Source organism: Fibroporia radiculosa (genome assembly GCF_000313525.1).
Source record: "Fibroporia radiculosa TFFH 294 genomic supercontigs, scaffold2149, whole genome shotgun sequence".
NCBI classification, from domain to species: Eukaryota; Fungi; Basidiomycota; class Agaricomycetes; order Polyporales; family Fibroporiaceae; genus Fibroporia; species Fibroporia radiculosa.
The window spans coordinates 93,043-106,873 of NW_012133338.1; the positions used below are offsets into that span (position 1 = coordinate 93,043).

General features: G+C 51.9%; 6 protein-coding genes across 6 annotated transcripts; 5 read left to right on the forward strand and 1 right to left on the reverse strand.

Annotated features, from left to right (window-relative positions):
• Positions 1–12: 12 nt before the first annotated feature.
• On the forward strand, positions 13–894 carry FIBRA_03661 (uncharacterized protein; the record flags this gene model as incomplete). The annotated part of the gene is made up of 5 exons (XM_012325494.1): positions 13–123; positions 182–359; positions 419–540; positions 598–750; positions 808–894. The coding sequence occupies 5 exons, from the start codon at positions 13–15 to the stop codon at positions 892–894; spliced, it is 651 nt and encodes a 216-aa protein (XP_012180884.1).
• A 259-nt stretch (positions 895–1,153) lies between these two features.
• On the forward strand, positions 1,154–2,994 carry FIBRA_03662 (uncharacterized protein; the record flags this gene model as incomplete). Its single annotated transcript, XM_012325495.1, has 13 exons — positions 1,154–1,336; positions 1,389–1,422; positions 1,475–1,527; positions 1,579–1,690; positions 1,743–1,760; positions 1,814–1,983; positions 2,040–2,173; positions 2,228–2,330; positions 2,387–2,518; positions 2,574–2,622; positions 2,669–2,723; positions 2,788–2,839; positions 2,896–2,994. 13 exons carry the CDS (start codon positions 1,154–1,156, stop codon positions 2,992–2,994), a joined length of 1,194 nt encoding a protein of 397 aa, XP_012180885.1.
• A 600-nt stretch (positions 2,995–3,594) lies between these two features.
• FIBRA_03663 (uncharacterized protein) lies at positions 3,595–8,627 on the forward strand (the record flags this gene model as incomplete). The annotated part of the gene is made up of 13 exons (XM_012325496.1): positions 3,595–4,695; positions 4,749–5,175; positions 5,224–5,866; positions 5,915–6,245; positions 6,301–6,458; positions 6,515–6,889; positions 6,939–7,209; positions 7,262–7,363; positions 7,411–7,705; positions 7,755–7,815; positions 7,873–8,071; positions 8,127–8,492; positions 8,547–8,627. The coding sequence occupies 13 exons, from the start codon at positions 3,595–3,597 to the stop codon at positions 8,625–8,627; spliced, it is 4,410 nt and encodes a 1,469-aa protein (XP_012180886.1).
• Positions 8,628–8,973: 346 nt separating this feature from the next.
• FIBRA_03664 (uncharacterized protein) lies at positions 8,974–9,645 on the reverse strand (the record flags this gene model as incomplete). The annotated part of the gene is made up of 1 exon (XM_012325497.1): positions 8,974–9,645. One exon carries the CDS (start codon positions 9,643–9,645, stop codon positions 8,974–8,976), a length of 672 nt encoding a protein of 223 aa, XP_012180887.1.
• A 281-nt stretch (positions 9,646–9,926) lies between these two features.
• FIBRA_03665 (uncharacterized protein) lies at positions 9,927–11,471 on the forward strand (the record flags this gene model as incomplete). Its single annotated transcript, XM_012325498.1, has 2 exons — positions 9,927–10,918; positions 10,979–11,471. 2 exons carry the CDS (start codon positions 9,927–9,929, stop codon positions 11,469–11,471), a joined length of 1,485 nt encoding a protein of 494 aa, XP_012180888.1.
• Positions 11,472–12,086: 615 nt separating this feature from the next.
• On the forward strand, positions 12,087–13,545 carry FIBRA_03666 (uncharacterized protein; the record flags this gene model as incomplete). The annotated part of the gene is made up of 9 exons (XM_012325499.1): positions 12,087–12,142; positions 12,207–12,216; positions 12,270–12,318; positions 12,384–12,480; positions 12,548–12,643; positions 12,698–12,779; positions 12,839–13,000; positions 13,051–13,152; positions 13,213–13,545. 9 exons carry the CDS (start codon positions 12,087–12,089, stop codon positions 13,543–13,545), a joined length of 987 nt encoding a protein of 328 aa, XP_012180889.1.
• Positions 13,546–13,831: the final 286 nt, after the last annotated feature.

Consider the following 13,831-nt stretch of genomic DNA (forward strand, 5'->3'; position numbering starts at 1 on the left):
CTGTACCCCACGATGCAGACTATCAACAGGTTCCTCTATGGGCCGACGGCAGAGGAGCGTGTTCGTCAATGGCAGGCCAAGCTGCGCCAGGAACAGCGTGTCCTTGACCGGGAGATGAGGCAGGTCCGATCTGTGTGTCCCATTAATCTTACGGATATGCTCACACTGCAGTCTACTGCAGTTGGACGTCGCGACGAACAAGGCGAAGCAGACGGTCAAGCAGCTGGCTGCGAAAGGTGATGTAAAGTCGGCACGCATACTTGCGAAAGAGGTTGTGCGGAGTAACAGGCAGAAGGATCGACTTTCGGTGAGCAAGGCCAGGTTGGGCTCCATCGGACACCAGTTGTCGCAGCAAATGGGTATGAGTGGTTTCTATTCATCATTTATTGTTTTGCTCATACTTGATGACTCTTTGAAGCCATGATCAAGGTCACTGGTTCTTTGCAGAAATCAACGGAGATCATGAAGCTGTCGAATGCTCTCGTGAGACTACCACAGATCAGCCAAGCCATGCGCGAGATGAGTGTGGAGATGACGAAAGTATGTTTACATTATACTTCTCTGCGCGACATCCCTGATTTGAGGTCTACGTGCTAGGCGGGCATCATGGAAGAGATGTTGGATGACACACTTGAAATGGACGATGATGCGGAGATGGAGGAAGAGGCTGACGAGGAGGTCGACAAAGTGCTCTTTGATTTGACGAACGGCAAACTCGGACAGGCTGGGACTGTCCAGACTGAGCTTCCCGTGAGTGCTGTGAATCGTCAAAAATTGTTTCCAAGTTGCTTAACATCCATTTTGCAGTCTGCACAAGATAAAGAAGACGAAGAAGAGACAGAGAGAGCGTTGGAACAGTATCGACAGCAGCTTAATGGGTTACTCAGTGGATAATGTATAGAATAATGTACTTTTATGTCCTTCGTTACGGTATATTCTATGTGTCTGTATTTTATCGAGTTCGGGCTCGATTCCACGGGACGGAGTCAGTGGGATTTGAATTGCGGCCTTCACCGGCTGCATCGGGACAGAGTACGGGAGAAGCGCCTAACGGTGCTACATCATATGTCACGTGGTCTTTGATTTTCGACATTTCGGTCCTGTTTCGGCTTGGACACTTTGAACCTCTCCTCTCATATCTCGTCTTGTAAAAATGTTGGCGTCGCGAACATTTACTCGTGGTGCACAGGCTGCAGCACGAAGCACTCAGGTTTGGTTTCATGTTCTATACTGGCAGTTTGATGCCCTGCTCAACACCGTATGGCACTCGCAGACATTCCGCGGCTATGCCGCCGCCGCACCCACAGCTGCGTTTGCTGGCCAGAAGGGGAGCAATGTGAGTGTGTGAGGAGAGACCCACCAAGTTCTGTCTTATGTGTCATGCTCAGGGAAAATATACCGTAACGTTGATTCCGGGCGACGGTGAGCGACTGCAACGTCATCGTATCACCGACCGAGATTGACTATCTGGCAGGAATTGGCCCGGAAATCAGTCAGTCTGTAAAGGACATCTACACTGCCGCTCAGGTATGTGTCTGGTCGTATTTTATGGACTTGTCTTTTTGATGTCCGTTGTAGGTGCCCATTGAGTGGGAAGAAGTCAGCGTTGCGCCAGTTCTCAAAGGAGGCAAGACAGTCATTCCGGATGCTGCTATCAGCTCCGTCAAGAAAAATACTGTTGCTTTGAAGGGTATGTGTTTCTTTTTTCTGAGGGAGGGCCCATCAGCTCATGTTGACAACAGGACCCTTGGCTACCCCGAGTTCGTATACTTCTGTTGTACCAGTGTACCTCTTGTCTTACAGAATCACGCAGTTGGAAAGGGTCATGTTTCGCTGAACCTGACTTTGCGCAGAACGTTCAACCTCTTTGCAAATGTTCGGCCTTGCGTCTCTATCAAAGGCTTTAAGACACCCTACGACGACGTGAACACCGTATTGATCCGTGAGAACACCGAGGGAGAGTATTCAGGTATCGAGCATGAGGTATGTCGTCATCGTTCGCGCTTCTTTATTCTTCTCGTGGCCGACCGGGGTTCCAGATCGTGGATGGTGTAGTACAGTCTATCAAGCTTATTACATGGGATGCGTCGGAACGCGTCGCGCGGTATGCTTTCCACTATGCGCAATCCAGCGGGAGGTCCCGTGTAACTGCCGTTCATAAGGCTAACATCATGTAAGTTGTCGATGCGCGCATAGACAGTACTCGGATTGAGGACCATGCCCTTAGGAAAATGTCGGATGGTATGTTCTTGTCCGCGTGCCGACAGGTCGCAAAGGAGTTCCCCAGCATCAGCTATGATGAAGATTTGTTGGACCGCGTATGCTTGCAGGTGGGCCCTAATGGTTTCTATCGATACTCTTCAAAAACTTGTTCTTTCTTTTTCAGATCACGCAAAACCCGCGACCGTACGCGGACCGTGTTATGGTAATGCCCAATTTGTATGGCGATATCCTGTCCGATATGTGCGCTGGTCTCATCGGTGGACTTGGTCTGACACCATCCGGTAACATCGGCCGGGTAAGTATCGTCGTGTGTCTCGTAAACGCTTGCGGGAGCTAACATTGTCGCGCAGGATGCCTCGATTTTTGAGGCCGTGCATGGCTCGGCTCCGGATATTGCTGGTATGTGATCCACGTGTTTCACATGAGCTATGCTAAAATAGCGCAGGCAAGGGGTTGGCCAATCCCACCGCGCTGCTTCTGTCGTCACTCATGATGCTTCGGTATGTAATCTGCCTTGCGTGCCTAGCCAGGCCGCGATTGCTGAAATGCACTTCTTGTTTCTAGTCACATGAACCTAGATGATTATGCGGCTAAGATCGAGAAGGCTGCCCTGTCGGTTAGTACTCCTCGTAGATCTCGACGCTTTTGTCTCTGAGATGTGAACGGTTTTAGACTATTGCCGAGGGTAAGACCATCACCGGTGATTTGGGTGGCAAGGCGTCGACGCAGGAATATACTGCCACTATCATCGAGAAGCTGGCGAAAGCATGAGAGCCCTGGATGAAATAGATTAGACTTTCATACCTCAGGACGGTCTATAATGCTATACACAGCTTCTCGAGGATGTATATAATCGGGATGTAGCGACTGCGAGTAACGACGTGCCATGATTCATAGATCTTAGTGGTCCTAGATTTGTAATGCGACCTGTGAAGCTATAACCCAGTCCGTACACGTATTAGTAGGCGGCTTCAATTTGTCAAGAAACGGGTTGTTAGTTGTTGTTACGCGCAGCGTGTCTGAGCGACTAGGCGTGGGAGAAAGAAACCTGTGCCCCCCGCCGAGGTCATATATCTGGTTGCGCCCGCTGGCGTTGCTCTCTTGCGACGATAAGCACAACCCCTCCCTGTACTTTCCCGCCTACCCAGGCACCCACCTCCATATATTCCCACTCGCCCTACAGGGCAAAGCCTTCTATTGTACACGTCTTCTCCAACTTTCTGGTGAGTTACGCAGCGTCCTTGCCATCTCTAATTGCCTGATCCGACGCGCAGTCATCACAATTCGTACACGCCAGGAACGTAAAGAAAACAAAAAACATTTCATAACGTTCAAAAGCCCGGATAAATCAGCCACTACTTTACGAACGATATGACTGACGAAACAACGTCTCAAACACAACAGAACCTCCTCAAAAAGGACGAGAAGAAGCCCTTTAATGGTTCGTCTCAGAATAATGGGGGGAGGAAGCGAAATGCCTCGCGTACGGCCTCCATCAGCACGAACAATGCTGGTGCACCGCGACCGTCCTCCCGAGCAAGCAACAAGGGTAGCAAGAGAGGCCCATCTAATGCTCCCACGGCAGGTGAATCTGGCTCGGATTCTACCAAGAAGGGAGCCGAAGGTAAGAAGACCGAGCAACGTGCGAAGCCCCAGGGGCAGGGTGGCGGCAATGCGCGCTCAGCTGGTGGACATCGCAAGGGGTCGCAGTCTGTAGCGCAGGGCGGTCGTCAAGCGGGAAACAAGCCCAAAGAGGGCTCTGCTGCTCCCCAACAGAAACAGCAGTCTGGTTCGCCCGCTCCTCAGTCCAGTATTGACAACAGCGACGCTCTCTCTTCGCTCCAAAGGGTCATTGCAGACCTGAAGACAACGTCTCCTAACCAGTCTCCTAACGCTCCTCCAGTCTCTATCTCGGCTTCGATGTCGAGTTCTATCCAAGGCTCCTCCCTGCCGCCCAACGCACCGGTCTTCCAGCCTGGCGCGGGCTCCTACCCTGGTACTAATGCTGAACAGGCTCCTAGACATCGCAAGGCTGCATCTTTAGGGGCTGCCGGCAATCCTTCGCATAACTCGTATTCGCCAAATCTTGGCGCTATGATTGAGGATGTGGAAGAGGGTCAAGTGAATTTCCCAACTGAAGAAGGCGAAATCGCCGAAAATCCTTACCAGCATCAACGGCGTTCTCTGTCTCAGAGTTTTACTGCTCCTCGTTTTGCCGCTCTAGCGCAGCAGGATCAGAGCGAGATCCTTGGACCAACTGGTCGACCGCAACTCGCACCGGGTTTCATGTTTGGTGCCAGACGTCGCCCTAGCTCTAGTGTCAGTACACCGATAGGGCCACCTATCAACGAAGAGGATGTTGGTTTCCAATTCCCTCAGCAGCAATCCCAGCCCAATTTCAACGTCGATGCCGACGCTAACCAGAGGAAGGCCGAGAATAATCCCGAAATTTCTGGTATCATGGCGGAACAGGTGCGTATGGGAGCATGTGTCCGCATAATCTGAGTTAACCATATCAAGTGCAGATCGCTCTTCAAAACCAAATTGAGGCGCTGCAACAACAGCAACAGGCTCTGTATCAACAACAGCTTGCATCAAATCAGGTTCTGTCGTTCCAAACACCGGGTCTTGCACCTGGGCGTCCCAATGTTCATCGCCGCGTCCATAGCACTGTTCCTATGGGAATGGGGATGAATCCTTTTGCTGGTCCCCAGGCCGCTATGGGGCAATTTGGCAATCTTGGGAATCTTGGGATGGGTCTAGATGGCCAGCCGTCAGGTGTCCCTCGCGGACATGGAAGGCGTCACAGTGTCAATGTCCTGAACAAGTCGAATGGGCAGCCTGGGTTTGGATCGATGGGCTTCTCGCAGAGCATGGATGGATTTGATGACGGCTTCGCTCCGCCTCCCAATGTCGGCGGGCATTCACGTACCGATTCGAGCTGGCGCATTAGTAAGTTTCGATCTACTGTAATTTATGAGAAATTTATCACCTCAGCAGACGGGGGTGTTGGAGCCCTTCAGGGCGGCAATAATTTCGCTGCCGATCTTGCTCAAGCTCAAGCCCAGCTCAATAGTCTGCAGCAGTTCAGAGCTGCAGCTGGAGGTCACCACCAGAAAATGGCCTCGTTCAGTTTCCCTAACATGCTACCCAACATGATGGCGGCAAACATGATGGGTCTGGGCTTGGGTGGTATCAATCTCTTACAGCAACAACAACAGCAATTTCAATCTCAGCTACAACAACAGTCTAGTCAACCTCAGCGCAAGTCGTTGTTCGCTCCTTATCTTCCGCAGGCCTCTCTGCCGCCATTGCTTGCTGCAGGCAAGCTTGTTGTCGGTATCTTACGAGTCAACAAACGGAATCGGTCTGATGCATACGTTGCGACTGAGGTTTTAGATGCCGATATCTATATCTGTGGGTCCAAGGACCGTAATCGCGCTCTTGAGGGTGATATTGTTGCTGTAGAGTTGCTAGACGTTGATGAGGTTTGGGGCACGAAGAAGGAGAAAGAAGAGAAAAAGAGGAAGAAAGAGGAGAATTCAGCGTATGATATGAGAGGTGTTGCAGGCAGGAGAAACGACAAGAAGAAGGACGACGTCGAAGTCGAAGGACAAGGTCTTATGCTGTTCGAGGACGAAGAGTAGGTGCACGGATTAATATTGTTGTCGTCGTCTGACCTCCTTTTCAGAGTTACAGACGAAGTCAAGCCCCAATTTGCCGGTCATGTCGTTGCTGTGGTTGAGCGTATGCCAGGACAGCTATTCTCTGGCACATTGGGATTACTGCGCCCGTCCTCCGCCGCTACTAAAGAAAAGCAGGAGGCTGAACGCCGGGAGCGAGAAGGCGATCGTGGAGATGAGCCGCGGCGTCCCATTGAGCGACCGAAGATTGTCTGGTTCAAGCCCACAGACAAGCGAGTGCCTTTGATTGCTATCCCAACGGAGCAGGCCCCCCAAGACTTCGTGCAGAACTCGGACGCGTATGCTAACAAACTCTTCGTGGCATGCATCAAACGACACGTAAGTACCACGTTTGGATAATTTCAATGTACCTGACGACGATCATCGATAACAGCCTATCAGCTCTCTCCATCCATTTGGTACACTCGTCGAGGAGCTCGGACCCATTGGTGATATCGAGGTGGAGACTAGCGCTCTTTTGAAGGACTGTAACTTCCCAACCGAGGACTTCACTGAGAATGTGTTAAAATGCCTCCCCCCCATTCCCTGGAGGTATGCATACTATTATGCTCTTGTCATGTCCTTACTAAGACAGTTCAATTTTATAGCATCCCGGACCATGAACTACAAGTTCGAAAGGATCTGCGCAATGAGCGAGCCTTCACCATTGATCCTGACACAGCCAAAGACTTGGACGACGCCCTGTCCGTGAAGGTGAACGATGATGGCACATATGATGTTGCTGTCCACGTCGCGGATGTCTCGTACTTCGTCAAACCCAACACGGCTCTGGATCGTGATGCTCGTAAGCGCGCAACCAGCGTTTACCTTGTCCAGCGCGCGGTCCCCATGTTACCTCCTGCGTTGAGCGAACAAATGTGCAGCCTTGTTCCTGGCGAAGAGCGTTTGGCGTTCTCCGTCATCTTCACTATGACTAAGGACGGGAAAGTATTGAAGAAGTGGTTCGGCAAGACTCTCATTAAGTATGATATTATCATATATGTGCGGACGGCTGACTGATTCTTCGTATAGGACATCTGCTAAGCTCTCCTACACAGATGCGCAATCTATCATTGATGGCCACGCTGTTGAATTTGAGGTTGCCCCTGAGCACGCCGTTGCAGATGTCTCTAAAGACGTCCGGGTCATTCATGAGCTTGCTAAGCAAGTCCGTGCTCGCCGTTTCCAGATCGGCTGTATCAAGTCCCAGTCTCTCAAGCTAACGTTCAAGCTCGATGACGACGGAGTCCCCATTGACTGCTCACAGTATGAGCGGACTGAGGCCCACCATTTAGTCGAGGAGGTATGTGACATATTGCCTATGTGATTCAGTTTGTTAATATCGCCACCTGCAGTTTATGTTGTTAACAAATGTCGCTGTTGCTCAGCAAATTGCTGTGAACTTCTCTGAGCAGGCATTGCTTCGCCGCCACGACCCTCCAATTGAGCGACGACTTGTACGTGTGTTGTTCAGCGTTTTTATTTTATCACTTATATTTTTCAGGCTGCTTTCGTTGAACGAGCTGAGCGCATGGGTTTCAAAGTGGATGCATCTTCCCCCATTACATTAATGAAGTCCCTCGATGCGGTGAACGATCCGTCTGCCCGCAAGATCTTGGAGCTGTTCCTCCGCAAGGCTTCCTCCGCGGCAAAATACTTCTGTGCTGGGATGCTCGATATCGCGAAATACGGCCACTTTGCTCTCAATATCCCCTTGTACACTCATTTCACTTCCCCCATCAGACGTTACGCGGATATTCTAGTCCATCGCCAACTGGATTCTATATTGCAGGGCGGAGGTAAGCTTTAAATATCGAGATTTGGATGTCCTTGACCTTATTGTTTTAGCTGAACCTAAGTTCACTATGGACCGCGATGCGGTCGCGAAGGTTGCGCAACAATGCAATATGTACGTATGAGTCCCGCTTGAGCACTGGAATTTTATTGAACTTTCGTCATTTTTCAGTAAACGGGATTCGGCAAAGTTGGCTGAAGAGCAGTCCACTCATTTGTATCTGTGCATCCTAATCTCCGACTTGACACATCGTTATGGACCTGTTATTAGAGAGGCGAAAGTCGTCGGAGTGCTGGATGCTGCCTTCGACGTACTTGTGCCAGAATTCGGTATCGAGAAGAGAGTCCACGTGGACCAGATGCCCATTGATGTGAGTTCAATCACCCTCAATATAGGTATTTTCGTCTGACCCTGTTTCAACGTAGAATCACGTCTATGACGAGCACACGCACACCCTGCAAATCTACTGGTCTAACCGCGACGTGATCACCTGGCTTGCAGAAAACAGCGACGACGAGCACTTGAAGAACGTTAAACAGAACGCCGAACAGCATGCAGTTAAGATGGAAGTCGTTTCTCGCTCTGTTCACGACGAAAAGGCCTTATTTGATGAGGATGATGCGGAAGAAGATGAAATTATCCTCGGGCGCGCTGATCGCGCACCGCCATCGGACGAGAGTTCCAAGCAGAGATTGTTGTCGAGGTCGAAGACTGTTCCCCGCTTCGAAGCTCTCAGGATAACGCCCTCAGGGCATAAGATCCAGGAGATCCGGGAGCTTCAGACTGTTCCGGTATGTGCTATCAAAACTATTCTCCATTCGCCATATGACGCTTGCCCTCCACAGGTTATTGTCACTGCCGATCTCACCAAGAGCCCCCCGGTTATCAAGGTCTACAGCGTCAACCCATATGCGGAACAGAAGTAACCTCATCCTCATGTATATTTCCTTCTTCACAACGTTTGGAACGACGCGGGTTCGCGATCGTTGTATACTACGAGTCGATCGGATAATCGTCATACTCGGAACATCTTTTCGGATTTCAATTGTTGTGGTGTCTACGCTCGTTCGCCAGCTCCTGATATCTACTGTCTGCAGTCCTGTTGTGATGTTGCTGCTTGCCGTTGTACTCTGAAGGCTGTATGTCTCGTATATGTTCTCATGATGCTGATGCTTCCGTAAATACAATTACATTTCATCTCACGACGTACTTGCACTACCTGAGAGCGTGACATTTTCAAGACATAAATACATTACACTTTTAACTACACAATCAACCTAGCTCGCGCAGAAAGCTAGACAAACCTAATTCTGTCTGTATCTGCTCCCTCTTCTCGCGATTACGTGCCAACAATCCCTGTAGTCCACCGAGTTTACGCGACCGAGCCTTAGATTGACCGGTCGGTAAGATATCTTTCCTGTCTTTCTCATCCGGTGTTGATGATGAAGCGTTAGATGTTAAAGATGCTGATGGACTTCGTGCAGGGGCAGGAGCGTGTTGACCAGCAGATCCAGATCTGACATTGGCGGTTCCTCTAGAAGTCACTGCAGACACCGTAGCGGGTACAAGCGTCGTCCCGATGGTCTGTGCGGATTGTCGTCGCCTTTTCCTGGGTTGGATGAATGACGATAGACGGTCGCCCTCTACAGGAAAATCCTCCTTGTGGCCGCAGATCTCGCAGGACATGCGGATGACGCGAGCGGATGCTGTGTCCTTGCCTTTGTCGCCTTTTTTTCTGTTTCCCGAGCGCATGGTCCTGATATGCCCTCCTTCAAGGTAGGAGGCGCCGCATGCCCGGCAATGCGTGGTCCGCAAGGTAGAATCGGTGGGGTGGATGCTACGCGCACGGGAGGCGTGGAGTGCGGCGAGACCGGGGGAGACGGGCTGGAGGATATATGGGACCGCGAACTGAAATCTTGCGGTGGCGGCGGCGGCAGCCTGCATGGCGGCGAGGACGACTGTGACCGTGACTGGGCAGCCAGGGCGTAGGAGGGTGACGCCGGGTGTGACGCGCCGACAATAGAGGGTGTCCGGATTAGGCAGGCGTTGAGTTGTTGTGCATGCTGCATGCGGCTTTTGTTCTTTTGCCCCATTGTCCCTGCCGCCGAGATGCCTCCTGTCCCATTCACTCTCCTGCTGATAAGGCGCGTTCTTGACGACGCTAGAAGTCTTGTTTCTTCACCTTCATCCTCACCACGACGCCGTCGCCCATACCCTCTTATACCATGCACGCCCAGCGCTCAAGGACTCCCCGCTCACCTCTTGCCATCTCCAAACCCATCCCCGTTGAAGACTACGCCCCAATATCGCCCCCCATGACACCCCCACGACAGCGCGGTGGTTCCATTTCCAGTCCAAGGAACTGGTTGTCGCGCACGACCTCTAGTTCTGGGAATGCCGCTCCGTATGCGCCCTCGAAGCCTGTCAGAATATCGGAGCCTAAGTTCCTCAATGGGTTTGAAGCTTTCGCTCAACATCGTGGTGGAGTCCTTGGTGCTGGTGCCACCATCGTCAGGACCCCTCAGGAGGCTCTGGCTGGACCCAGATGCATATCCTCGTTCACGGCGGATGTAGATGATGTGGATACCCACGAACAAGACGACGACGCGCAAAGTTATCTGGCCCGGCCTGCGAGCCCTCCATTGCCACCATTACCGGATCCTGACTCCCCGGTCAGCAACAACGACACACGTTCCAACACGCCCCCACGACCCACACGTCCTCCCCCGGCAGCGCCAGACGCTTCTGCTTCGTCCGAGACGCTGGTGCTGGACTCAGGCGGTGTTGACATGAGCTTTTTGCGCTCCTCCCTCAAGACGCGTTCACCTTCATCCTCTGAGTATTCACCTCCTGTCCCAGCTCTCCCAGCGAACCTTTCTTCTTCCCCACCTCAGCCGCCTTTTGACCTTATACTCATAACTCCGGCACCAACAAATATGGTGGATCCTTCGAAGATAATTGTCTCGCTGGAAACCAGCACAGTCACGCACCGTACCACTCTGAGCACGTTGGTGTCACGGCCTTCATTCCTCGCCACGTACTTGAAGAGCCTCTTCCCTTCACACAGGCGTGATTCGCAAGGCACGGAATCGATCTATTCCGATGCCAGCGAGGCTGAGAGCTCCTTTGATTCTATCTTCCACAACCATCTGGCTTCATCGGGTCTCCTGGCGCAGACCTCCTGTATGCACGTCTTTTTGGACAGACCGAGCGCTCCGTGTGTAGTCCCTCAGCGCCTTCTTTTCATCTCAGACTAATCATGCATGTTGTACCCTAGGTATGCACATATCTTGGCGTATCTCCGCTCCCCTCCATCAACTCCTGAAAACCCTGCCGTATTACCGCGGGCGGCTCAACTTACCGGTAACTCGTCGTCCCGCCTGGAAGCCCTCTTGGAGCTCCGCGATGAGGCGCATTACCTTGATCTTGAAGAATTATATAAGCTATGCAACGATGAGATTCGCCTCCGTCAGATTCGACCTGCTGGGTTGGGCTTGCATGTGCGGGGGTTTAGCAGCGCGAGCAGTGCTTCGCTGCGCAGTGTAACGACGCTTCGCGACATCGTGGAATACGAGTCGACGAAACTCGGGCGGGCCAATTCGAAAGACTCTGGGTTCGCTAGCCCGGGTTCGTCGAGAGCCCAGAAGGTAGAGACCAACGTTCCTCCGCGCTCGAACTCTTCTCTGGGTAGCCGGGAACGTGGGCGCCCGAGTACGAGGAAAGAGGGTGTTGGTTCTCTTCGCGCAAGACCGAATCCTGGTTGGATATGAACTAACTGTAATTTGATGACATGAAAGTCACGAAGCTCTTACTGGTCAGGTACCTTTGCTATTGTTAGTTTATCTCCTCTGCTTGGTTCAGAAATTGATATAGTAACCATACACTCCTTGATATTGATCGAAACTGTAGCAATTATTCCCCTGTGATGTCTCACTCATTCCACTGCGGTGGATTAAATTGGACTCGTTCGTCTGTTGGAGCGTTTGTATCATCGTAAACTTCATGTATATCCTCTTACCAATATATAGCTGCCGGAGTATCCTTAGCCTCATGGATTAAAAAATCCTCGTCCCCAGACCAGAATAAAGCTCAAAATTCTCCTCCATGCTCGAGTTAACACGACAGCGAGACCTCCCAAGTGAGCAAGAGTTTATCACCGTAACTTGAATAGTAGTTCGAGATAATCGCGTGGCGGGGCGATCTCCAGCCAATGGGAAGGCCGTGCCAGGAGAGAAAACGATCGAGCGTAACGCGTCCAGCGCGTTGCCCAGGTTGTCCGCGTCAGAAGTTTGACACTGCTGCTTTCGTTCGCTGTCGTGTTTTTGCAACCTCAAGGCCTATAGACTCGGCACGTACGAGCACAATCGAGGCGGGCGGTCGTTAGGATGAGGTTCTGTCTCCTAGCTTTGACACTCTTTGCGCTGGTGGTCGCGGTGGCAGCGTATGTGGATGCTTGGCCCATTTTCTTGATGCTATCTGGCTAACTACTTTTATGGTTCGCATAGGTGGACGAAGGTAATTGAAAGCATCTAATATGCAAGCACTCTCCTCACATACGCTGGACACAGGAAGATCATGAAATATTTGACCTAGTGAGCGCAGTTCAGGCCGCCGAAGGTACGGTGATTCGTTTTGAAGTATCTTAAGTCTTTGTTCATCGGCTTTGTGGGACAACGTTGTAGGCAAGGACACCACGTTCTATTCGTGGCTTGGCGTGTCCTCTACTGCCTCTACGTCCGAGATTGCAAAAGCGTATCGGAAGAAAAGTATTCAAATGCAGTAAGTGTATCATTCGTCATGCGCAATCTGCTATAATGATCTGAGTGCGCGTGCTTGTCCTGTATAGTCCAGACAAAAACCCAGGGGTGAAGAATGCGCAAGACAGATTCGCACGACTGGGCGTAATTTCCAAGATTCTAAGAGCCCCGGAGAGCCGGGAACGGTATGTGCTGTGGACCGTGCGTGGTAGGTTCGATACTAAATGCTGACAAGTTAGCTATGACTTCTTCTACAAGAACGGTGTGCCGAAGTGGAGGGGTACCGGATACTACTACTCTCGGTTCCGCCCTGGTCTCGGGGTGCGTTGCCGTATCCTCGCCCATTTTTCTGTAGACCCTGACACAGACATGGAACGCAGACGGTATTCGTCTTCTTGACGATTCTGTCGTCGGCTCTGCAGTACCTCGTCCAACGCATGAACTACAAACGCGATCTAGCGCGCATAGAACAGATTATCGGCGAGGCGCGTTCAGCGGCGTGGGGATCGAAGATGACACCTACTTCGGAAGGACAGAGAAAGGTTGGCGATCACCCTGCAGATCCCCCGCATTACTCAAAGTTGTCTGACAGGTGAAAGTAAATCTCGGTGGAGGACGTCGGCTCGACGAGAATGGTAACTTAGTGGGCGGAAAGATGGTAGACATGATCGTAGAGGGAAACGACGTGTACATTGTGAGTCTCCGACCCCGGTCATTCACCAACAGCGGTATACTCACGAACAATTGCGAGTAGCTGGAACCGGACGGTAGTCTACTGCCTGTGGACAGTGATACTGCGGTCCCACCGTCGATTAGACGGACGTGGTTCGCCGCACTCGTCGCCGCACTCTACCGGAGAGTGGCAAACCGCGCGTCGACGGAAGCAGAGAATGGGATGGCGGAGCGCGGGGGGTTAGATCCGGAAGGCAGCGATGATGGGTCCGCAGCAGCATCGGATACGCCAGGGAGTGGAGCGACTACGCCCAACTCGAAAGCGGCGAAAGACACTGCTGGGCTTGGGAATGGAGGGCGGGCAGCCGCGGCGATGGCGGGAGGGCGGAGACGGAAGGCAGTGAGGAAGCGGTAAATTATAATTTAGGAATGGATGATGTGTGCAATCGATTTTGCTTGGAATGGGTCCTGTGATGTCGAAAATGGTAACACTCCAGTGCCAGCTGCGCCCAGCATTGTTTACGGGGAGGCGTGCGCTGGAGGGAAGACGGGCGGCGGTTCTGCAGCTGTGCAGTGCGAGACGATCTGGAGAAGAGCAAATGCATGGACAGACCTGAGACCTGAGTAGGAATTCGAAGAGTAGCCCGTATGACAGACAGTATTAGGCTGAGCCCAGCCACCGCCTTATCGGCGGGGGGCGC